This window comes from Hemiscyllium ocellatum, chromosome 32, assembly GCF_020745735.1.
Source record: "Hemiscyllium ocellatum isolate sHemOce1 chromosome 32, sHemOce1.pat.X.cur, whole genome shotgun sequence".
NCBI lineage: Eukaryota > Metazoa > Chordata > Chondrichthyes > Orectolobiformes > Hemiscylliidae > Hemiscyllium > Hemiscyllium ocellatum.
In genome coordinates, this window is record NC_083432.1 from 30,712,176 (window position 1) to 30,737,967 (window position 25,792).

General features: G+C 39.9%; 1 protein-coding gene across 8 annotated transcripts in view; it reads left to right on the forward strand.

Annotated features, from left to right (window-relative positions):
• The window catches only part of hdac5 (histone deacetylase 5), a 376,118-nt gene that overhangs the window by 341,634 nt on the left and 8,692 nt on the right, over window positions 1-25,792 (forward strand). For all 8 annotated transcript variants that reach the window (XM_060848955.1, XM_060848956.1, XM_060848954.1 and 5 more), the window contains 7 exons: window positions 704-759; window positions 1,262-1,349; window positions 1,683-1,802; window positions 14,201-14,298; window positions 16,849-16,967; window positions 20,233-20,366; window positions 20,772-20,856. In XM_060848955.1, the coding sequence (XP_060704938.1) occupies window positions 704-759; window positions 1,262-1,349; window positions 1,683-1,802; window positions 14,201-14,298; window positions 16,849-16,967; window positions 20,233-20,366; window positions 20,772-20,856 (700 nt within the window). The remainder of the gene's footprint in view (window positions 1-703; window positions 760-1,261; window positions 1,350-1,682; window positions 1,803-14,200; window positions 14,299-16,848; window positions 16,968-20,232; window positions 20,367-20,771; window positions 20,857-25,792) is intronic.

The window sequence follows — 25,792 nt, forward strand, 5'->3', positions numbered from 1 at the left end:
TCTATCACCCCTTCCTTTCTGCCATTTATGAGACATATGTCAGGAGTGTATTGGAATTCAGACCATTTGCTTGAATGAGTACAGCTCTCAAGAAGTTCATCACCAATTAGAACAAAGCTGCCTGCTTGGTTGGCACCCCAACACCTTAAGTAGTCATTCCTTCCTGCAACAAAGCACATTGGCAAAAATGTACTATCTACAAGATGTACTTCATTACCCTCTGCAGCTCCTTCAGCAGTGCCTACCAAATTTGTCATCTCTGCCATGTAGAAGAACAAGGACAGTGCTCATGGTAGCACCACAACCTGCAATTTCTCCTCCAGGACATACACCATCTTGACTTGGAACTATATTGTTGTTGCTGCACTGTCATTTGGTCAAAATTATGAAACACTCATTAAGTGCTGTGGGTGTCCCTACACCCAAGGACTACAGCAATCCAAGAAAGCAACTTGGCACCACCTTCTCAAAAGCAATTCGAGGTAGGCAATAAATACTGCCCTAGCTGGCAATGTCCACTTGCCTTAAACTTTTTGTTTTACAAGTGACAGTGACCTTATTATCTTATATTTGACAACCTTAATAGTGATTTTTGTTTTCATTTGTGCTGGAAGGGTGAGCAAATCAATTTTTGTAGGAATTGAGATTTAACGTTTGTGTAAAATATAAGTTTAGCATTTACATTCGATTTTATTTTACACAGAATGGTTTTGCTGTTGTCAGACCGCCAGGACATCATGCAGAAGAATCCACTGCAATGTAAGTTTGTACCAAAAATTATTCGAGGGAAAAAAAACATGAACTCGACATTTGAAATTAATTTCTTCAAGGTTACATACCACATTCCTACATCTTTTGATAGAAGTTGTCTTCATAGAATTGATACGAAAATAAACCATGTTCTCTGTACGTATCATTCACGTGAAATTCAAAAGCACTCCTACTGGATAATAATGTTATTTTATGTTGACTATTACATTTTAGATAGCAATGGTTCAATTTATTTCTGACTTGCCAATGGAAGTAAATGGACTTCAAATATTTTAAATACAAGTTCCTTAGAAATAATATATTTCAATGATTGTTATAAACTGGAAGGGCAATTTTGAATGTACCTTGCACACACTTGGACAACTTGATGTACATGATCTTCAAATTGGTTGCTTTTTTTTCCTATCAAAACATAACCCTGCGAAGCAAGGTAATTGTTATTCGCTATTGATTAAATTTATCTTTTTCATTCATTCATATTCTTTTACAGGGGATTTTGCTTTTTCAATTCCGTTGCAATTTCTGCAAAACTACTTAAGCAAAAACTTAACGTTGGAAAAATCTTAATTGTGGATTGGGTATGTATTGCTATCTGCGAAAAAAAAACATAAGCAAAGATTATTTTAAAACTGGGTATTTCCCCCTGTTTGTTGCAGTTTGATGTCTTGCCCTTGGAACTGAACAATTCAACTTAAACTCTTTAGAAATAAAATTCATGAAGGAATGATTTCATCTTATGGTCTACTGAAATTTAAGTATCCAAATTCTTGAAGCCTAAGGCAACACAGTGTGTGAGACATGGCTTGTCTAATTAAAAAGTAATTTGTAAGAAGATATAGAAAATTAACTGAAAGAAGACAGTTCCTTATTTTTGTTTTTGAAACTAATATGTTTGATTCCATTATTTGCAGGATATTCACCATGGAAATGGTACACAGCAGGCTTTCTATAGTGACCCTAACGTGTTGTACGTTTCTCTTCATCGGTATGATGATGGAAATTTCTTTCCTGGCAGTGGTGCCCCAGATGAAGTGAGTTACTGCTAACTATGAATAATTTCATGTTTTTTGTCCTTTGAGTATAATATCCCTTTGAAACATTCAAAATATATTTTTGTTTTCGAGCTAGCAATCTCTGTTTATTACATTTATTTTGCTTTTATGTTCTAAAGTAGCTTGATTTGAGAAATGTGCAAGGACCCAGTCCTATAAATTCATTCAAAGAATAATTTTAATAATAAAAAGTAACTTTTTTTGAATTTAAAGTAACTTTTTTCGAATAATTCTACTCCAAGATTCTGTAAAATGTCCAGAGCAATCAATTGATAAATACACAAACTAATTTGATTTATAACTTGCAGAACAACATATTATTTTTCATACGAAGCAGTTGCCTTTTTCGCAGCTAATTAGTTATTTAAAGCAATGTTTGCTGCCTCTGCAACTGCAGGGTGCACACTGACCACGCATGCTATAGTGGTGCCTGTGACATGAATGCAGAGAAGTTGGTTGCCTGTATCAAATAAAATGGATAAAGAGTGAGACAGGAAAAAAGCACAGCATTTCAAGCACCATCAGAGGAGGAGGGGATTCGACATTTCAGATTGGAACCTTTCATCAGGATGGGAGGGGGGAAGGGGTCTGCAAAATAAGTAGAGGGAAGGGGTGAGCCTGGGGGAAAGTTGAGTGGGATGCCAATAGATGGATGCAGACAGAAGATTGTTGTTATTGGTCAGTGGGAAGAGTGGAGCGGGTAGGTGGGAAGGAAAACAGACAGGTAGGGTCAGGTTAAGAGGGAGGGATTGAGAGGCAGAGCTGGGTCTGGGATGAGGTGGCGGAGGGTTGGGGGGAGATTTGGAAGTTGGTAGATTCTATGTTAAGGCCGTATGGTCGTACGCTCCTGAGGCAGAAGATGAGGTGTTCTTCCTCCAGTTTGCGTGTGGCCTTGTGTTGATGTGGCGGAGGCCCAGGATGGACATGTTGGGGAGTGAGAGGGAGAGTTGAAGTGGATGGAGACCAGATGGTAGGGTTGATTTGAGCATACAGACCATAAATGTACCCTGAACCAATTCCCGAGTTTGTGCTCTGTCTCTCCGATGTAAAGGAGACGACATTGGGAGCAATAGATGCAATAAATCTTGCAGATTTGCACATGAACCTCTGCCGAACTTGGAATGATTCTTTGCAGCCTTGGACGGAGGTGAAGGGGAAGGTGTGGGAGACAGATTTTGCACCTCTTGTGGCTGCAGGGGAATGTTCTGGGTGTGGAGGGATTGGTGGGGAGTATGGATCTAACAAAAGACCCACGGAGGGAATGGTCCCTGTGAAAAGCAAATGGGGTGGGAAGGGAAATATCATTTTTGTGGTGGGGTCAGACTGCAGCTGTTGGAAGTGGCAGACGATGATGCATTGGACTTGAAGATTAGTGGGGTGGATTATGAGGACCAGGAAACTCTACCCTTGTGGTTGGGGGTGTGTTGTTTGAGGACAGAGGTGCGGGAAATGGAGGAGATGTGTTTAAGGGCATTATTGATCACGGGGGAGGGGAAGATTGCGGTCTTTGAAGTAGAAGGACATCTGGGATGTCCCGGAGTGGAATTGCTCATCCTGGGAGCAGGTACAGTGGAGGCAGAGGAACCCTCACCTGTATCTACTCCATTTCCCACACCTCTGCCCTCAAACAAACTCTGCCAATCACAAAAAAGGTAGCGTCCCCCTTGTCCTCACATTCCACCCCACTAATCCCCAAGCCCAATGGATCATCGTCTGCCACTTACATTACCTGCAGTCTGACTCCACTACTAAAATGATACTTCCCTCCCCACTCCTATCTGCTTTTCAGAGGGACCGTTCCCTCCATGACTTGTTCCTTAGGTCCACACTCCTTCCAACCCCTCCTCCCCATCCAGAACCTTCCCCTGTGGCCGCAGGTGATGCAAAACCTGCCCCCTCATCTCCATCAATGGCCCCCAAGGAATCATTCCAAGTCCGACAGAGATTCATGTGCATTTCCTTTAACCTGATGTATTGCATTCATTGCTCCCAATGTGGTCTCCTCTACATCAGAGAGATTGAGTGCAAACGCAGGAACTAGTTGAGGGAGCATTTATGGTCCGTATGCTCCAATCAACCCCACCTCCAGTCATCATCCATTTCAACTCCCCCGACAACCTGTCCACCCTGGGCCACTTCCACCATCAAGCCAAGCCTTACGCAAACTGGAGAAAGAACACGTCATATTCCGCCTCGGGAGCTTACAACCATAAGGCCTTAACATAGAATTCACCAACTTCCAAATCTCCCCATATCCCCACGCCATCCCAGATCCAGCCTTCCCTCTCCACCCACCCCTTTAACCTGACCCTACCTGACAATCTTCCTTCCCACCTATCCACTCCATCCTTCCCACTGACCAATCTCTGCCACTTCCTACCTGTATTCACCTACCGCCATCCCATGCACCTTTCCCCTACCCCCCACCCCAGCCCCATTTATTTCGCAGCTACCTCCCCTCCCCCAGTTCTGATGAAAGGTACTGACCTGAAATGTCAACTCCCCTCCTCTTCTGGCATTGCTTGACCTGCTATGCGTTTTCGAGCTCCACACTTTATCCACTCTGACTCTTCAGCATCTGCACGTCTCACGATCGCCAAGTGTATCAAAGAAAACTAAATTGAACTCATATTTATGCAGAAAACACAATTTATCTCAAACTTTGGTAGATATTTAAGTTCCAAGTTGTATTAATTGAAATGTTCAGTTCTTGTGTGGAGAGGCAAATAAGACAGCAAGTGAAGAATCTAGGGAACAGTGATAGAGTCACTGAAGGAGATGGCAAGTAGAATTGCAAGAGCAATGATGAGGAGGGCAAGCCATTGTGTGGTGTGTGTGTGTGTGTGTGTGTGTGTGTATGTGTGTGTGTTCAAAAGACAATAAATACATGGGGGAGGTGGTGGCATGGGACGTAATGCCTCTGGATTAATAATTCAGAGCCATAAGCTAATGTTCTTGGGATAACGGTTTGAATCTCACCACCTCAGAGAATGAAATTTGAACTCAGTGATGATTCTTGATTGTCATTAAAAAAAATTGTTCTCTAAAGTTATTTAGGGTTTGAAATCTATCATCCTTACCTAGTTTAGCCTATACTGATTCTAGAACCACAGCAGTGTATTTGACTCCGAACTACCCTCTGAAATGAACTAGCAAGCCACAAAGTTGATTCAAAGGCTGCTACAAAGTAAAGAATGAAACTGGACAGATGATCCAGCATTGACCGAAGAGCCAGAAACAACAATGGTAAATCCGGTTCTGTCAAACCTGCAGAGTTCTTCAGTCTAACATCTGGGAGCTTATGCCGAAGTTGGGAAAGTTGTCCCATAGACTAATCTGATGAAATCGCATCTTCGTCAGTATCCTAGATACCAACCTCATCATGTGTGGACATGACCTGTGCCACAAACAGGAAATACCCAACAGCGGTGATAGCACAGTGATACACAGTTGCAAGGAAATTGCCTGATCTTGAGTCTTGAGCCCATGTGATGGTGTCAGATCAGTCGTGAACAAGGAAATCTCTTGTGGATTGCCACCTAATGTTCTGTCCCCATCTCTGCATATGAATCAACACGCCTCCATGTGGACCACCATTTTGGAAGAAGCCCTGACAGTGGCAGGATACAGAATGTGTGCTGGGTGAGGAACTTCAGTGTCCATCACAGAGAGTGGCTAGGTATAAACTGTATAGTTAAAGTGAATATTGGATGTCTTAGATGATGAGATTGGGGAATTGGTGGTGAGGGACATAAAAATAGTAGCGACACACAATCAGTATTTCACCTCAGTTTTCACGGTAGAGGTTACTGAAACCATCCCAACAGTAACAGGTAATGCAGAGATTATAGAAAAGGAGGAACTTAAAACAAGGAATTGCCATCACTAGGATAAAGGTGCTGAGCAAACTAAAGGCTAACACGTTCACAGGGCTTGGTGGCCTACCATAGAGACTTAAAGGAAGTAACAGCAAAGATAGTGGATCCATTGATTATCATATTCCAAAATTCCCTAGATTCTGCTAAAGATTCCAGTAGATTAGAAAAATAATATGTAACACTCTTATCAAAAAAGGAGGGATGCAGAAATTAAGAAACAATCGACCAGTTTAACATCTGTCCTAGGGAAATTCTTAAAATCCATTAGTAAAGAAGTAGTAACAGAACAATAGGAAAGTGAAAATTTTATCCATCAATGTCAGCATGATTTTATGAAGGGAAAATCCCGTTTGTCGAATTTGCATGAGTTTGAAATGTAACAAGCGAACTGTATAGTGGGATCCTGTAGATGTCCAGCATCTGGATTTCCAAACGCATTTGATAGTGCTGCAGAAAAGATTGATACACAAGGTGAGATCACATCGGCTTATGTGTAACATACTAGCTTGGACAGAGTTTTGGCTAACCAACAGAAAACAGAGAGTTCAGATAAATGGGTCTTTTTATGATTGACAAGCTGGGACTAGTGGTTTGCTACAGGATTTGGTCTGCAGGCCACAACTATTTACAATCTATATTAATGTGTTGGTTGCTGAATAGAATGTCATGGCCAGTGTTGCAGATGACACTAAAATAGATAAGTAACAATGAAAAAATTGGATTAAGGTTAGGAATTTATAAGAAATTTACAAATGATAGGTTAGGTGAATGGACCAAAGTCTTGCCAATGGAGTTTAACATGGGTGTTTGAGGTTATCCATTGTGGTCAGAAGAATAAAAAGACAAGTTATTATCTAGATGGAGAGAAAACTTCAAATTTTTCGGTGCAGAGGGATCTGAATGTCCTAAGGTATGAACGTTAGTATGCAGGTACAGCAGGTAATAGAGGGCAAATGGAATTTTGGCGTTTGTTGTAAAAAGAATCAAATATATAAGTAGGAAAGTGTTGTTGCAACTGATTGTGCTAAATGGCAGGGAAGGTATGAGAACTGGATTGTCTCCTCCTGCTCCAAGTTCTTAGGTTCTAGTTGAGCCTAAAGGGCGCATATGCTAAACTGGTCTGCAGTGGTTGGTGGGGAAATCAACACAAGGGATTAACGTACACAACGTTGTCCTCATTGGTATATATATTGCACAAGCATGTGTCCATGACGTTATTGGTAGAATTAACTACCACACAGTGTGGAAATGAAGTCATGTCTTCACATTGAGCATACCCTCCATCATGTTGTGTGGCATTCCTACCAAGCCAAATGAGACTAGCAATTCAAACGGGGTATCCATGAGGTGTTATGGTCTGTCAGCAGCAGCAGAATTGTATTCAAGCATAATCTATAACTTCATATCCAAGCATATTCCCTGCTCCACTATTGCCATCAAGCCAGAAATTAAACCCTGGTTCAATGAAGAATGCAGGAAGAAATTCCAAGAGCGTCATATGACATACATAAAAATGAGATGTCACTCTGCTGAAGGAAAACACAGGACTACTTGCATGCCAAATATGGTCAACAGCATGCACTGGACAGGGCTAGTCGATCCTACAATAAACAAACCATCTAAACTCTGAAATCCTGCCACATCCAGTTGAGACTGACCGTGGACAACTGAACAACTCACCAGTGAAGGCTCCATGAATATCTCCATCCCCAACAATGGTAGAGCCCAAAACATTAATGCAAAAGACAAGGCTAATTCGTTTAAATTCATTTTCAGCCAGAACTGCCAAGTGGATGATCTACCTGGCGCAGGTTATTGGCATCGAGTCTGTCCTGTTGCTCAGAAGGTGGAAGAGAAACAGTGCATTCGTCATTGGAAACTCCATAGTTAGGGGTCAGATAGGAGGTTCTGTTGGTGTATTGCCTCCCAGGTGCCGGGGTTTGTGATGTCGCTGATCATGTTTTTGGGATCCTTGAGGAGGATATAGGCACCAACAATATAGATAGGAAGAGAGATGATGATTTAGGGCAGAAGTTCAGAGAGTTAGGCTGGAAGCTTAGAGCTAGAACAAACAGAGTTGTTATCTCTGGTTTGTTGCCTGTGCCTTGTGCTAGTGAGGTGAGGAATAGGGAAAGAGAGGAATTGAACACATGACGACAGGGATGGTGCAGAACAGAAGGTTTTGGATTCCTGAGTAATTGGGGCTCTTTCTGGGGTTGGTAGGACCTCTACAAACAGGACGGTCTTCACCTGAACCAGAGGGTTACCAATATCCTAGGGGAGAAATTTGCAAATGCTCTTCAGGTGGGTTTAAACTAATTCAGCAGGGGGATGGGAATCGAAACTGTAGTTCGAATATATGGAAGGTTGAGAGTAGTGAAGTCAGAACTAAGATTTCAAGATCGCAAGAAGGCACCAGCAGGCAAGAAGTTGGTTTGAAGTGTGTCTACTTCAACGGCAGGAGCATCTGGATTAAGGTTGGGTGAACTTGCAGCATGGGTTTTTACTTGGGATTTCAATGTTGTGGCCATTTTAGAGACATGGGTAGAGCAGGGACCGGAATGGTTATTGCACGTTCCGGGATTTCGATGTTTCAGTAAGAACAGAGAAAAGAGTATAAGAGGGGATGGTGTGGCACTGTCCATCAAGGACAGTATTACAGTTGCTGAGAGGACGTTTGAGGACTCGTCTACTGAGGTAGTATGGACTGAGATTAGAAACAGGAAAGGAGAGATTACCATGTTAGGAGTTTTCTATAGGCCTCCAAATTGTTCTAAACAAGTAGAGGATAGGATACCAAAGATGATCCTTAATAGGAGTGAGTGTGACAGGGTAGTTGTTATGGGGGACTTTAATTTTCCAAATATTGACTGTGAACACTATAGTTCAAGTACTTTAGATGGGTCAGTTTTTGTCCAGTGTGTGCAGGAGGGTTTCCTGACACAGTATGCAGATAGACCAACAAGGGGCAAGGCCATATCAGACTTGCTACTGGGTAATGAACCCAGCCAGATGTGAGATTTGGAAGTAGATGAGCACGTTGGTGATAGTGACCACAATTTGGTGGTGTTGATTTTAGTGATGGAAAGGGATAGGTATATACTGCAGGGCAAGAGTTATAACTGGGGGAAAGGCAATAACGATGTGATGAGGTAAGATTTAGGATGCATAGGATGGGCAAGGAAACTGTAGGGAATGGGCACAGTTGAAATGTGGAGCTTATTCAAGGACCAATTACTGCAGGCCCTTCACAAGTATGTACCGGTCAGGCATGGAAGAAGTTGTCGAGTGCTGGAGCTGTGGTTTACTAAGGAAGTTGAATCTCTTGTCAAGAGGAAGAAGAAGGCTTATGTTAGGATGAGATGTGATGGCTCAGTTATGGCACTTCAGAGTTACAAGTTAGCCAGGAAAGGCCTAAAGAGAGAGCTAAGAGCAGGAGGGGACATAAGAAGTCATTGGTGGATAGGATCAAGGAAAACCCTCAGGCTTTCTACAAGTATATTGGGAATAAAAGAATGATTAGAGTAAGATTAGGGCCAATCAAGCATAGTGGTGAGAAGTTGTGCATGGAGTCAGAGGAGATAATGAAAGCGCTAAATGAATACTTTTCATCAGTATTCACACTGAATAAAGACACTGTGGTCAAGAAGAATACTGAAATACAGGCTACTAGAGTAGATGGGATTGAGGTGCACAAGGAAGAGATGTTAGCAATCATGGCAAGTGTAACAATAGATAGGTTCCCCGGACTGGATGGGCTTCATCCTTGGATTCTCTGGGAAACCAGGGAGAAGATTGCTGAGCCTTTGGCTTTGATCTTTATGTCGTCATTGTCTACAGAAATAGTGTCCGAAGACTGGAGGATAGGAAATATTGTTCCTTCTTTCAAGAAGAGGAGGAAAACAACCCTGGTAATTATAGACCAGTGAGCCTTACTTCAGTTGTGGGTAAAGCGTTGGAAAGGCTTGTAAGAGATAGGATTTATAATCATCTAGTGAGGAATAAGTTGATTACGGATAGACAACACGGTTTTGTGAAGGGTAGGTCATGCCTCACAAAACATTGAGTTCTTTGAGAAGGTGACCAAACAGGTGGATGAGGGTGAAGTGGTTGATGCGGTGTATGTGGATTTCAGGATGGCATTTGATAAGGTTCCCCATGGTAAGCTATTGCACAAATACGGAGGCATGGGATTGAGGGGGATTTAGCGGTTTGAAACCTAAGTTGGCTCGCTGAAAGAAGACAGATGATGGTGGTTGATGGGAAATATTCATCCTGGAGTTCAATTACTAGTGGGTACTGTTTTGATCTGTTTTGGGTCCACTGTTTGTCATTTTTATCAAAGACCAGGATGTGGGCATAGAAGGATGGGTTAGTAAATTTGTGGATGACACTAAAGTTGGTAGAGTTGTGGATAGTGACAAAGGATGTTGTAGATTACAGAGAGACATCGATTAGCTGCAGAACTGGGCTGAGAGGTGGCAAATGGAGTTTAATGCGGAAAAGTGTGAGGTGATTCACTTTGGAAGGAGTAACAGGAATGCAGAGTACTGGGCAAATGGTAAGGTTCTTGGTAGTGTAGATGAACAGAAAGATCTCAGTGTTCCTTGAAAGTTGCCACCCAGTTTGATAGGGTTGTTAAGAAGGCATACGGTGTGTTAGCTTTTATTGGTAGAGGGATTGAGTTTCAGCACCATGAGATCATGCTGCAGCTGTACAAAACTCTGGTACGGCCACATTTGGAGTATTGCGTACAGTTCTGCTCACCGCATTATAGGAAGGATGTGGAAGCTTTGGAAAGGGTTCAGAGGAGATTTACTGGATATGGAGGGAAGGTCTTATGAGGAAAGGCTGAGGGACTTGAGGCTGTTTTTTTGAGAGAGAAGGTGGTTGAGAGGTGACTTAATAGAGACATATAAGATAATCAGAGGGTTAGATTGGGTGAACAGTGAGAACCTTTTTCCTCAGATCGCGATGGCTAACACAAGGGGACATATCTTTAAATTGAAGGATGATAGGTATAGGACAGATGTCAGAGATAGTTTCTTTACTCGGAGAGTAGTAGAGTAGTGGAACGCAGTGCCTGCATCAGTAGTAGACTTGCCAACTTTATGGGCATTTAATGGTCATTGGATAGGCATATGGATGAGAATGGAATAGTGTAGGTTAGATGGGCTTCAGATTGGTTGCACAGGTCGACATAACATTGAGGGCCGAACGGCCTGTACAGCACTGTAATGTTCAATGTTCAGTGTACCTCGACTGCATCCTGAGCATCCAGGCATCACAAATGGCAATCTTCAATTAATTTAATTCACTCCACGATATCAAGAAACAGTTGAAGGGGCTAGACATTACAAAGACAATGTACCTTGACAACATTCTGACAGCAGGAATGAAAACGTGCTCCAGAATCAGCTGCAACTCTAGCCAAGCTGTTCTAATACAGCTACACACTAGCATCTACCTTGAATGTGGTAAATTGCCCAGGTATGTCCTGTGTACAAAAAGCAGAACCAATCCAAACCGGCCAGTTGCAGTCCTATCAGTCTACTCTCAGTCATCAGCAAAGTAATAGAAGGAGCCATTGACAGTGACATCAAGCAGTATTTGCTCAGCAGTAACCTACTTTCTGATGATCTGTTTGGATTCTACCAGGACCACTCAACTTCTGACCTCATTACAACTTTGGTCCAAAGATGGAAAAAGAGTTGAATTCCAAAGGTGAGGAGAGTGTGGCTGTCCTTGGCATCAGTGCAGTATTTTTAGTATGGCTTCAAAGTAGCGTTTGACCAAGTATGGCATAAAGGACCACTTGCAAAATTAGGAGACTAGTGAGAAGCAAGTGGAAAATTCTCAATTGGTTAGAGTCATATCTAGCATTCTGGAAGGTGGTTATGATTTTGGGAGATCAAACACCACAGTGCCAAGCCATCACTGCAGGATTTCCTCAGAGTAATGCCCTAGGCCCAACCAGCTTCATCAATGGCCTTCCTTATGTCATGTTTAGAAGTGCTGATGATTGCATGATGTTTAACCTTACTCGTGACTCTCAGATAGCAAAGCTACTTATGTTTTTATGTGACAAGACATGGACAACATTCAGTCTTAGCTTACGAAGTGACAGGTGACATTCACGTCACAGAAGTGTTCAGAGAGAATTTAGCTATCAACCCTTGATGTTCAGCAACATTTCCATCATAAAGTTTACCAATTAGCAACATCCTGGAGCTGACCATTGACATCAAGCTGAGCCACACCAGCTATATAAATACTGTGGATCCAAGAGCATGCCAAAGGCTAGGAATTCTGTGACAAGACCTCCTCGCTCCCTACTGAAGGTCTACTATCCACAAGACCTAAGTCAGAATTGTAAAGGAACCCTCTCCACTTGCCTGGATGGTTGCAGCTCCAACAATACTCAAAGCTCTGCACTATCAAAGACAAAGCAACCCATTTGATTAGAATCCCCCCAGCTAATACATTCTATGTTCATTTCTTTCACCATTGTTGCACAGTTCCAGAAGTGTGTACCATCTAAAAGTTTCACAGCACTTACTTACAAAGACTCCTCCTATATTATCTTTCAAATCCTTGACCTCTACTACCTAGAAGGCCAAGGGCAATAAATGCGTGGAACACCACCTGGAAGATCGCTCACTGCAAGCCACACACCATCCCAATTTGGAACTATTTCACAGTTTCTTCACTGTTGCTGGGTCAAAATCGTGGAACTCTTTCATATTCCTACTGTTCAAGGATTTCAGCAGTTTAAGCTTACCACTTGTTCTCCCTGGCAATTAGGAATGTTAGGCAATAAATGCTAGCTTGGGCAGCACCACCTGCATCCCATGAATGAATTGTTAAAAAGCTGCGCAATGCGTGGAGGGAATGCTTGTCAAATTTGTATTTAAGGTGAACAATGAAGATGTCAGCAACATCAAACTCATGTTCTAATGCCGTGGCTGGACTTTGCATTGTTATTTAAGCATTGTAATGCTGTAATAATGTGCTAATGTATTTTTTAGGGTCTATATACTTGAGGTTTTGTAGAGTAAAGCAGTGTTACATAGGTAGATAAAAAAAATTGAAATGGTGTGCTATATGAACATCTTTGCAGTAATTGTGCATTATAGCCACCAACTCTGTATCCCTTGATCTTACACACCAGTCATGTATGTGAAAAGCTGATGTCAGAGTCACAAAATACATTCTCCCCCCCCACCATCATACAAATGCTTTGTGTCATCATCACATTGTGTTCCCTACTTAAGCAACGAAAACACTGCTGTCACAGAGACTGCAGTCACAACTAGTACTGATATTGGCATTCTGATGATATTGCTATTCACATTCATCCACTCAGAAAAACTGAACTTCAACATACAGTGGTATAAATTTAATATGTCAACAACAGAATTGAGTTCTTAAACCTCATTCCACTCGAGTTAACAAGCAAGCCACAAACAAGTGTAACCCAAAGTGGGAATTTGTCAGCAAGGTAACTTTTTGTCAGATTCAGTGAAACATCTGTATAGAATTCCAAACCTAATGCACATTACAATGTTGCGATTCACGAAGATATGCCATTGTTCCTATACTTGCTCACTGACAAAAATCTGATCCCTTTCAGCAATAGAGATGCACAGTTTCTTAGAGAAGACAAGTTTCTAGCCAACTTATGTGGACTACCCATATTGGATGCTCTGACTTCCTCACACACTAACAAGTTTTTCTGCTGTAACATGCGTTTCCTCAACCTGAATTCGCTGTAGTGTGATTGACAAATTGGGGATACTGTTTCTAAAGCACGAATTTTTAAAATGTGTGTTGGCTGTAACGTGATTACATCACCAACACTTTAAGCAGTATTTCTGAACCACAATTTTTCCACAACGCAGGGGTTGCACAAGAACATGACCATCATGTTATAGAAGAACTGACTGTACTCAGCTCCTGTTCTTGAAAGAAAGAATGCTATTTTGGTTTGGCCTGAAAATGGTGGCCAGCATAAATTAATTGTTATTATCTTCATTTCATGACTGTAATTATGAACCAATGTACAAACAAGAGATGCTGTTCTTGACTCAGGATTTCCCTTGAAGGTTGCCTGGCCAAAATACATTAGGCATTTCTCTCAATTCCACACTGGAATGCAGGAGGAATAATAAAGGCATTCTTTTCAAGGACAGTTCAACTGGGCAATAAATGTTAGCCTTGCCAGAGATGGTCAAATCCCATGAACAAGTGAAAAGAAAATTCATCAAAAAGATGCAAGTAGTTTGTCTATTGATTAAATTTGTATTTCGGTTTGTAGCACTTAGAGTTGAACCAGAGGCTGAAATGTTTCAATATCCTTGGTGTCCATACCTTCCTTGGAGCTGTACGAATAATTAAAGTCAGGGAGCAAAAGTTTCTATTTTTTATCTCTTGCATGTGATTTCTTTTTTGAAATTTGTTTAGAGACATCTTCATTTTCTTTCATAACTTTTTTTAAAGGTTGGAACAGGACCTGGAGTCGGATTTAATGTCAATATTGCTTGGACAGGTGGTGTGGATCCCTCTAATGGAGATGTAGAGTACTTGACAGCTTTCAGGTGAATTTTTATTTGCATGGAGCTTTTGTGCAAAAACCTCTTCAACACTAACAAATTTAGAAAATGCTTTTCTTGATAACTAAAGTTCACCTGACATTGTAGCAATTCTCTCCATATCTACATATCCCTGCATCACCTACATGTCATCTTCTATTTATCCATAACACCCTAGATGTAGCAGTCTTCCACTAAAATAAATAATGCAATTAAAATCCAGACAAATTCATTAGCATCGTACAAAAAAGCTTTAATTTAAAAGCCTGAGGATTAAATATTGATTGATTGCAGCAATTAAGTTATTTTTCTGAAACTCATAATTATTTTACTTCCAGTGAAATCAAGCTTAGAATATTGCTTCAGGTGTTCACCTGCATGTAATTAACACCACAGCAATTTGAACTGGAGCAGCTGAGCTGGGACTGCTAGTTGTACAGATGGTGTATTTAGACCTGCTCATCTTGTAGTTTGCGCTCTCAAGAACTATCTATAAATACTTCCTAAATCAGTTGATTCTGGGGGGGAAAAAATCTAATAAAGTGCAGGAAAAAAAATATAGCAAAACGTTTCATTCAAAGGAACTAACTTTTGGGAAAGGGAGCTTCCAGGAAATGGTCAAGAGCCTCAGGCAGGGTAACACTAAACAGACTAGAAGCCAAATTTTGTTGCTTGCATGCTACAGGGTCAGGCTGAAGTTGGATCAGATAATTGAATATAATGAAATCCAGAAGGCTGCCCTTTTTCCTTTTTGCATACCCAGCATATCACAAATTTTGTAGACTTAGGTTTGTTCTTACACTTGTGTAGTTCCAGCTGCTGTCTTTGAGGCCATCATTGTTTGATGTTAGAAAATTATCCCGGTGCTGTTTTCAATCATTGGAGTTCAGCTGACTTTTACTGACTTTAAAGGCCATATGTCTGCTGTTTCCTTGTTTGCAAACAAAAAAAGGTGCAAACCTTGCTACATTTATAACAAGGTATTGAATAATAACGAGGATGATGGCAGATGAATTGAATTGTTGCAATTTTGCAGCATAATTTTGAATGTTATGAGAAAAAAAACTTCATCTACATTTTTTGGTTTTAAAAACGTGTGTTTCTTAGACTCTACAATGTTTATAGTAAGCTCTCATTAAGGTTAATACAAGTACTGATAATGTAATTGTTTGTAAAAATCCTGTTGTTATAAGGACCTTGTTCTTGCCATCAGGACTTTCATTTTATTGACCAGAATTGACCAAGATTTTGTTATCTTTGGGTTCCAGGAACCTGTGGGGCAGCAGAGCCAGACATGTTTCCACTGTGTTTGCTGTCATGTGTTTAGTGCGTCCTATAGAGAAAGAATGATTATATCTACATAGGCACTCATTCGTCTGTTCAAACATCTTCATGATAAAACAGCTCTGTTTGAAATCTATTAATATATAGTGCAAACCTATGGTATGAAGATAACAGTAGACAGGTTTGATTTCTTTTCTCCTAGAAAATGGTAACTCATTGTAATTTAGTCCCATGTGTTCTCATAGCTCACTAGTGCCTTTGTTAGTGACAATTCTTTATGTGTAGTCCTATATGACCATGGAAGGTATTACAACTAAATTGAATCCTGTTATAATTTCACTACTACATATGTAAAATTTAAAATAGGTTGGACAATAAATGGGAACCGAAGGCCCGACAGAATCCCTTTGCATTCCTGGCTCCCACCCAAGCTTGAAGACATTGAGACAAATTCTAGTGTCTTTCTACTTGCCATAATTTAGACCAGCTAACTTGGTAGAGAACAAGATTTGATTTGGAATTTTACTGGATAATTTGGCACCATGATATGCTATATAATGCATTTAGAGTATTATTTTATTATTTAAGCTATACATATTGAATTAACTCCTGCATTGAAAACTACATAAAAAATGAGCATTCTTTAAAACTGATTGCTTGACGTATTGAAAACAAATCTACATTTGGCACACAATTGCCAGAATTGCATGTGCTTTCTATATGCCACGGTGCCAATACAGTTGATGATAAATGCTGTTTGGACTAAAGTTTACACCATATGGGCATGTGTTATTTGTTAGTCTAGAGTCACTTAAATGTGAGTAGTGACCACCTACTGTTCAATCGCTTCATGGGTATGAACTCATTCTTGAGTTTAAGGAAACTGCTTCCTGAGTGGCATTAAAGAGACAGTGTCCCTTTTATAAATCTGAATAGACTGGAATTGAAAGCTATCAAAAATTAAACCTATATAGTACAATCTGTTAGTACTTAAAATGAACAGTAAGCTCACTCTTTTCCAGTGAGATAAATTGGAAAGGGATGGGCAATAAATATTGGCATAGCCAGTGATGTCCTGATCCCAAGAATGAACTAAACTAAACTTGAATGGTCGGAGGAGTTTTTTTTCATGGTTAGTAGTAAAATTTCTGGAGACACTGTTGTGCTTCCTGCATCACTTTCAATTATAGCTATATATAACCTTTGAATGTGAAGCATTTGTGTTTATCTGCAGTCCAGAACGGTGCAACTTGATTTTTTTTTGTTTTCTAGGACGGTAGTGATGCCCATTGCCAATGAATTTTCTCCTGACGTTGTGCTGGTATCTGCTGGCTTTGATGCTGTGGAAGGCCATCCCTCACCACTCGGTGGATACTCCGCGACAGCCAAGTGTAAGCTGTCACACCAAAATTTGGATCTTGAAATTTACTTTGCTAGGCCTTCATGTTCAGACCAACTGACCACTGGCTCGTTGGTAATGCTGTTGACTGAGCCAGAAAGGAGGAGTACGGACCCTACTCTCAATGATCCCAATGAGGGGAAACCAAAGCGTAGCTCTGAAAGTTAGTTTGGAAAATTTGAACTCTCTTAAGGTTGATCACTCCCATTATTAAAAAAATGGCTTTAACTTATTAGATTTGCTGTAGCTTACCTCATCGAAGTTGCTCTGAACATGAAAATTCTAAGTATTTCAACTGAGACTTGAGTTGTTAGCATCTTCCACAGGGCAGACGCAATGGATGAATGGATGTATAAATATCTTCTGCAACATGGCACATTTCTCCCTTTGGGAGTCTGAAAATATTTTTCAAAAGTTAGGGTGGGTTTTTTTTAGATTAGATTCCCTACAATATTGAAACAGGCCTTTCAGCCCAACAAGTCCACACCAACCCTCCGAAGAGTAACCCACCCAGACCCATTCCCCTAATTTGCCCTTGACTAATGCACCTAACACTATGAGCAGTTTAGCGTGGCCAATTCACCTGACCTGCACATCTTTTGGATTGTGGGACGAAACTGGAGCACCCAGAGAAAACCCAAGCAGATACGGGGCAAATGTGCAAACTCCACACATAGTCACCCGAGGCACGAATCAAACCCGGGTCTCTGGCGCTGTGAGGCATCAGTGCTAACCACAGAGCCACCATGTCACCCATATCTGTCAGTGTTTTTATGGTTCCTCCACAATTTGAAAAAAATGCTTGAAATCACTTTCATTACATCTCTGGAGGCGATGAGAATCTTATCAATCCTGGGTTCCAACCTTTAAGAAATATCTAATGTGCAGAGTTAAGCGTTTTTGTTATCACCTCAGGCGACAGAGTACCTGAAACAGTAATTCTCTTTTCAACTTTCAAAATTTGAATGATGTTTTATACTTATACTTTAGAAATTATCTTGCACCCAATTAATTAAAATTCTCTCAATTTCTTTTTAAAATGTAATTTACAACTTGGAAAATTCCAAATTAAGCCTGCACACCCAGGTAAAACTGTTTAGCCCTAAATAAAAGATATATATGGCCCAAGTTGATTTCATTTAAATAAATAAATACATTGCTCTCTTTTTGACTGAGTATATTAAAAAAAACTAAAGCCTAATTAAATGTACATTTTTTAAATTACTGACTACTTCAATTTTAAAAGTATAATTAAACTTTGAGTATCACAGCACAGAGTCTAAAATAAAATAGAGAACTTGGAAAAAATCAGAATGTAAATTTGAATCATAATTTCAAACATGAGCCAATTTTAGAATTGTGTCTGACATGCAAATTCTGTTTGCTGCCATTAACATTACCGTTTCTAGTTCACTGCTCAAATTCAAGGTGAGACCTTTTTGTTTGGCAGTTATATAATTAACAGGAGCTATTATTCATTGCTGATCGCCAAGAATCTAACCTGAAAAACTGTTGATACAAAAGTGGCTGTAGAGAGAGACCTGAGTTGAATATAGTCATTAGTGCACTGTGTAGTGTTGAGCCTTTTCCATTTGCACCCAATAGGTGGCTAACAACAAAAGAGCTATGTTCATGATTAGATTATATTACTTACAGTGTGGAAACATGCCCTTCGGCCCAACAAGTCCACACCGACCCTCCTAAGATCAACCCACCCAAACCCATTCCCCTACATTTACTCCTTCACCTAACACTACGGGCAATTTAACACGGCCAATTCACATACCCTGCTCATTCTTGGACTGAAAGGAGGAAACCAGAGCACCCGGAGGAAACCCACGCAGACACAGGGAGAATGTGCAAACTCCACACAAACAGTTGCCTGAGGAAGGAATTGAACCCGGGTCTCTGGCACTGTGAGGCAACAGTACCGTGCTGCCCACTATGCTACCGAACTATTAGTCATTTTATATTAGTTCCTACTCAACAAAGTTTTAATGCACACAGTACAGTTTTTTTGTAATATTAAATAGCTCATTTTATCAAGGTGGAATGCTAGATTTTTTTCTATTCTTTCACTATCTTTGATTTAATTCTGAAAGAGAAAAGATTTGAAAGAACTGTATCACTACAGCAACAAAATAGCTATTAAGTGGTTTAAACAAAAAAAGACCATTAGGAATCCCATTTAATTCAGGCTGAAAGTGTAATACTGCAGAACTTTTTTTTCTGACTACTTTGCCGCATAATAGGGAATTGAAACCTTATTTTTTATTTACATTTTTCATTGTTCTTAAGAGTCTATCATAAATCAAATTTTGTTGAAAAGCTTGTCTTATTTATATGGCAGAAAAAGGAATAGCTTGATCAATATCAATTAGCTTTCATCCTCTGATCTTTCCCATTACAGCAGATATAAATGTACAATTAAATGACATCCACATTCTTCAATGTGCTTGTAGTGTTATATGCTCTTGGGAAATAATTGATCCCACTACCTTTCAGCACCCAGATTTATGGGCTGTACGTGGTAAGACTGGAAAACTATTGAAGTTGTGACAAGTACAAAATTAAATCATAATTCAAGCAATAGGATGGAACAAAAGTCAATGCTGACTTCATTTTCTCTTTACTGAAATTAAATTGTTGAAATTCATACACTACTTGGAAATTTAAGAGAATAACTCCATGCAATTGAAATTATTTTTGTAATCATTTAGCTTCAGATTTGCAATAATTAGTGTAAATGTTAAATTACTAATAAGAAATAAGCCAACAATGTGTGAAAAAGCTTTTCACTTATGACCATGGCTGCAATGGTTTGGGAAGAGGCATCAAAGTCAAAACAGCAACCTGTAATAATGCTTGGAAGTTTTTGTGCAGCATTTGTAGATGGAAGGAAACTAATGTTGATGAACTGACATTTCACAGCAAAAGTCTAAACATCTTCAAAGGACTTCCATGTTCGATCATTGACCTTATCAAATAAATATAAAGGCTGTAAGTTTGAAACATGAACATGAAAAACACCATTATATGCATAATAGGTGTACTTTCAAAAAATTAGGGAAATAGAATTAATTTACATTGCTCTATGTTTTTAATTATCCTAAATTATGTTCAAGATATGATTTCATGTCATGATAGAATGTGTTTCCAAGTTTACCATTCTCAAAATGATTGTGTGCAGAAAATAAGGAGAAGAAATTTTGTTCATAAATGTTAGTTTATGTGATTAATATATATTTATTTCTTAGGTTTTGGCTACCTGACCAAACAGCTGATGAAGCTAGCTGCAGGACGTGTGGTTCTTGCTTTGGAAGGAGGACATGATCTCACTGCCATCTGTGATGCATCCGAGTCCTGTGTTTCAGCCCTGCTGGGTAATGAGGTATGCACAGTCAAAATCAAAACCAGACCATGTTGTAAACATTCTACGTTAACTTAACAGGCATAGGTGCTAAACTGACAATCCATGCTTGATATATTGGAGTGTAGAATGTAGTTTAAGTAAATAATGTCATTAACATTTCAGTGATTCAGCTAAAATCTCACTGTGTCTTAGTCTTTAGGACATTTAAACTTTTCCAATCAATTTCTTTTGTTAACGTACATACCGAGAATTTTGATGATCAAGAATGCATTACAAATTCAGTTAGTAGAAGCAGTAACTCTTATAATTTAAAATCTCACTTTTTGAAAGTGGAAAATAAAAGTCACAAGGTTATTTATTTCCAGGCAATAGTGGCGTAATTATGCTTGTCTATAATAATGTATTATTTATTTTATTCGCTAGCTTGATCCTCTTCCACAAGAAATACTTCAACAAAAACCCAACACAAATGCTGTTGCATCACTAGAAAAAGTCATAGAAATTCAGAGTAAGTTGTCTCATTGTACATAACCTAACGGCTTATTAACACATTGATGTAATAAATATCTGTCATAAGACCGTTTGACAATAATGCTGGTTAAAAAAATACTTGCAAATTTTGAGCCACTTCTAAAATGGCTGTTGCTTAATGCTAAATTTACATTACAATGCTGCCAGCACTTAAAGCCCTGACTTGGGGAGCAATGTTGTAAAAAAAACTTAACCAAAAATACTGCCTCCCACAGTGCACAGCACATCTTCAAGGGCTGTGTTCTCTCCATACTTAAGCCACTAGAAGTGAGTGTAAACAACCTGGTAGGTCATTGGTATTTGTTCTGAAAGCTCAGCATGTTTGTATGAGTTTTTGCCTTCCTGACCTCCACAGACCATCAATTTCAGAGAATATTGCAAGCCACAAAATCAGGTTAATCCAATCAGCTGTGACATTATTGAATGGTGGAGCAGAGTACCCTTGTTTTGTGTTCACAGGTGACAACGGACACGTATATGGGGGGAGAGGTTACAATTGGCAGGAGCCAGAAAGTGTGATCAGGTCAGTTAGATATCCCTCTAATGGTCACAGGGGTGAGTTAATAGTGAATCAGAGAGGTCAGTTTAACCAGTTTCACAAGAGTCAGATTCGTTTTCACTCCTCCATTTTCTCTTGATAAATGCTAAGTCAGTCATAACCCTTCAACTCTAACTCTGAGTTGAGCACTTTCTCAGAGGATTCCAGACATCAGGTAATTGCTCACCAAAAGTTTCAAATTCTCAGGGAGTCAGCTGTGTCAGGACTATTGCATTGACATGGTGCGTGTTTCTTTCTACACTGTTGAAGCAATTATCGATCAGAAAATCAAAGTTCTTGTTCCAAATCTGCCTACGCTTAAGGTATTTCTCCACAGTAAAATCAGTGCTTTACAGGCAGTCGAGCTGTATTTATCATGAGACTCAGTGAATGTATTCAACCAATCAGAAAATGGTCCTGCGTTATTCCAAACTAACATTTGTAGTGCTGTGGAGGCTGAGCTGAATTTGTGAATGAAGGCATTGTTACTCAGCATTCTTAGTAAGTATAAGGCCAGAACAGAGGTAGGCGGGGCAAACTTTAACTGAACAATGGGCTTCCTAAAGAAAGTGATTCAGGGACAAGAAAGTTCCAAAAGGGAAAGGAAAGACAAACAAATCCAGAGCTCCATGGATAACAAAGCTCATAGATTATAAATTAAAGAAGAGAAATGTGCTTATGAACTAGCATCAAAAAATACAATTGAGGACTGAGAATAATCCGTAAGTTTGAAACAAGGTGAAAAATCATATTAGAGAAGTAAAGAATTATGGGAAAATGCTGCAGCCATCATGAAGGAGAAACCCAACATCATCTCTAGGCACATAAATAGAAAAAGAGTGGTAAAACGACTAAGGCCGATTAAACATCAAAAAGGGAATTTAAACATGGAGGCAGGGGACATAGCTGAGGAATTAAATTATTACGTTGCATCTGTTTTTATGAAGGAGGTGGATGCAACACAGGTCATGATGACAGAGAAGGAAAGTCTGTGGCTAGAAGGGTTAAAAATTGATAAGGAAGGATCATTGGATAGATTATTGGTATATAAAGTGACTGGAGGTCCCCGGATTGCAATTATATTGTAGGAAGTAAGAATGGCAATTGCAAGGCCATTATAGGATTTCGGTTTGCAAGTCTCCAGTGTTCCCAAAACTCAAATTGCCAGAATACTGGAGAATTACAAACATTGCTCCCTTGTTTTTTTTTTGATATCATTTGTTTTAAGTTTGGATTAGGATGTATGGGATTTCTGTGTGTCCAAACCTGTTACTTAACTTATGTGTATTTCTGTAGCCATGCTGATTTGTTTTAAACAGTTTGTGAGAGCAACTTTGGCAGCACTGATGGCATTTTATTTGGGATATTTTCCAATTTAGCAAAGTAACCACTATACTTTAAGGCCTATTAGAAATTCTAAACTTTGGGATTTTTTTAGACTTGAGAGAGCACTCATAGCTTAAAAGGAAAGACGTTTTTGTAGTTTTACTTATTTTTGAGTATTTTGTAAAATCCTTGGATGGAGATGGTGATGTAGAGCAGTGCTCCTGAGAAGGATATACTAAACTAGATTTCCTTAAAATAAGGCGTCAGTGATAGTCCCAAACCAGAAGTATTGGAATAAAAGCCTCAGAGGTTACTTGAAACTGAATACGTTGAAGATTAGGTGTATGGTAGCTCCAGAAAGAGTCTAGCAGCATTTCAAGTCTAGAAGTTAAAGTTGTGATTACTTTAAGCCTATCAAGGTGTCAGGATGAGTTTTTTTTTCTGTGGTGCAAGTATTGTACAAGGGTTGCTTTTGGACCTGTACAAGGGATGTTATTGTTTTGGAAATTTTAAAGAAATGGGATGGGATTATAATTTTATAGTAAAAAGTGAGGTCTGCCGATGCTGGAGATCAGAGCTGAAAATGTGTTGCTGGTTAAAGTGCAGCAGGTCAGGCAGCATCTAAGGAACAGGAAATTCGACGTTTCGGGCATAAGCCCTTCATCAGGATATAAAATTATAATTCTACTGTGTTTAAAGCTCTTTGAATTTGCATTATAAAAAAAGTTTGGTTTCTTGCATTTACCTTCATTTCTTTGATTAATAAATTTGGTTTTATTGTTAAAACAAAATCTATAACATAGTGTGTTTATGTTTCAGTAAGAGACCACCTCTCATTTAAGTCTTTTGGTTAAAACCAAACCAAAACAAAACATGATCCATCAAGCCAGCTTTCAATCTGGGATCTTATTTGTCCAGTAATATCATCAGCTGTGATCATATCAATAGCCAATAGGTGCAGGAGTAGGCCATTCTGCCCTTTGAGCCTGCACCACCATTCAATATGATCATGGCTGATCATCCTTAATCAGTATCCTGTTCCTGCCTTATCTCCATAACCCTTGATTCCACAATCCTTGAGAGCTCTATCCAACTCTTTCTTAAATGAATCCAGAGACTGGGCCTCCACTGCCCTCTGGGGCAGAGCATTCCACACAGCCACCACTCTCTAGGTGAAGAAGGTTCTCCTCATCTCTGTCCTAAATGGTCTACCACATATTTTTAAGCTGTGCCCTCTGGTTCGGCACTCACCCATCAGCGGAAACATGTTTCCTGCCTCCAGAGTGTCCAATCCTTTCATAATCTTATAAGTCTCAATCAGATCCCCTCTCAGTCTTCTAAACTCAAGGGTAAACAAGCCCAGTCGCTCCAATCTTTCAGTATAAGGTAATCCCGCCATTCCAGGAATTGACTTCGTGAACCTACGCTGCACTCCCTCAATAGCCAGAATGTCTTTCCTCAAATTTGGAGACCAGAACTGCACACAGTACTCCAGATGTGATCTCACTAGGCCCTGTACAGCTGTAGAAGAACCTCTTTGCTTCTATACTCAATCCTTCTTGTTATGAAGGCCAGCATGCTATTAGCCTTCTTCACTACCTGCTGTACCTGCATGCTTTCCTTCATTGACTGGTGTACAAGAACACCCAGATCACTCTTACTGCCCCTTTACCTGAATTGATTCCATTTAGGTAGTAATCTGCCTTCCTGTTCTTGCCACCAAAGTGGATAACCATATATTTATCCACGTTAAACTGCATCTGCCATGCATCTGACCACTCACCTAACTTGTCCAGGTCACCCTGTAATCTCCTAACATCCTCCTCACATTTCACCCTGCCACCCAGCTAGTATCATCAGCAAATTTGCTAATGTTATTGCTAATACCATCTTCTATATCATTAACATATATTGTAAAAAGTTGCGGTCCCAGCATTGATCCCTGCGGTACCCCACTGGTCACTGCCTGCCATTCTGAAATGGAGCTGTTTATCACTACTCTTTGTTTCCTGTCAGCCAACCAACTTTCAATCCAAGTTAGTACTTTGCCCCCAATACCATGCGCCCTAATTTTGCTCACTAACCTCCCATGTGGGACTTTATCAAAAGCTTTCTGCAAGTCCAGGTACAACTACATCTACTGGATCTCCCTCATGCATCTTCAGGGTTACATCCTCAAAAAATTCCAGAAGGTTAGTCAAGCATGATTTCCCCTTCATAAATCCATGCTGACTCTGACCTATCCTGTTACTACTATCCAGATGTGTCGTAATTTCATCCTTTATAATAGACTCCAGCATCTTTTCCACCACTGAAGTCAGACTAACTGGTCTATAATTTCCTGTTTCCTCTCTCCCACCTTTCTTAAAAAGTGGTACAACATTAGCCACCCTCCAATCTGCACGAATTGATCCCGAATCTATCGAACTCTGGAAAATAATCATCAATGCATCCACGATTTCTCGAGCCACCTCCTTCAGTACCCTGGGGTGTAGACCATCAGGCCCCGGGGACTTATCAACCTTCAGACCTAACAGTCTCTCCAACACCAATTCCTGGCAAATATAAATTCCCTTAAGTTCACGTCCTTCAGCCACTGTTACCCCAGGGAGATTGTTTGTATCTTCCCCAGTGAACACAGATCTGAAGTGCCAATTCAATTCTTCTGCCATTTCTTTGTTCCCCGTAATATATTCTCCTTTTTCTGTCTTCAAGGGCCCAATTTTAGTCTTAACCATTTTTTGCCTTTCACATACCTAAAAAAGCTTTTACTATCCTCCTTTATATTATTGGCCTGTTTACCTTTGTACCTCATTTTTTCTCTGCATATTTCCTTCTTAGTAATCCTCTGTTGTTCTTTAAAAGCTTCCCAGTCCTCCATTTTCCCACTTATCTTTGCTATGTTATACCTTTTCTCTTTTAACTTTATATGTTTCTTAACTTCACTCGTCAGCCACAGTCACCCATGCCTCTTCCTAGGATCTTTCTTCCTTTTTGGAATGAACTGATCCTGCAACTTCTGCATTATACACAGAAATATCCACCATTG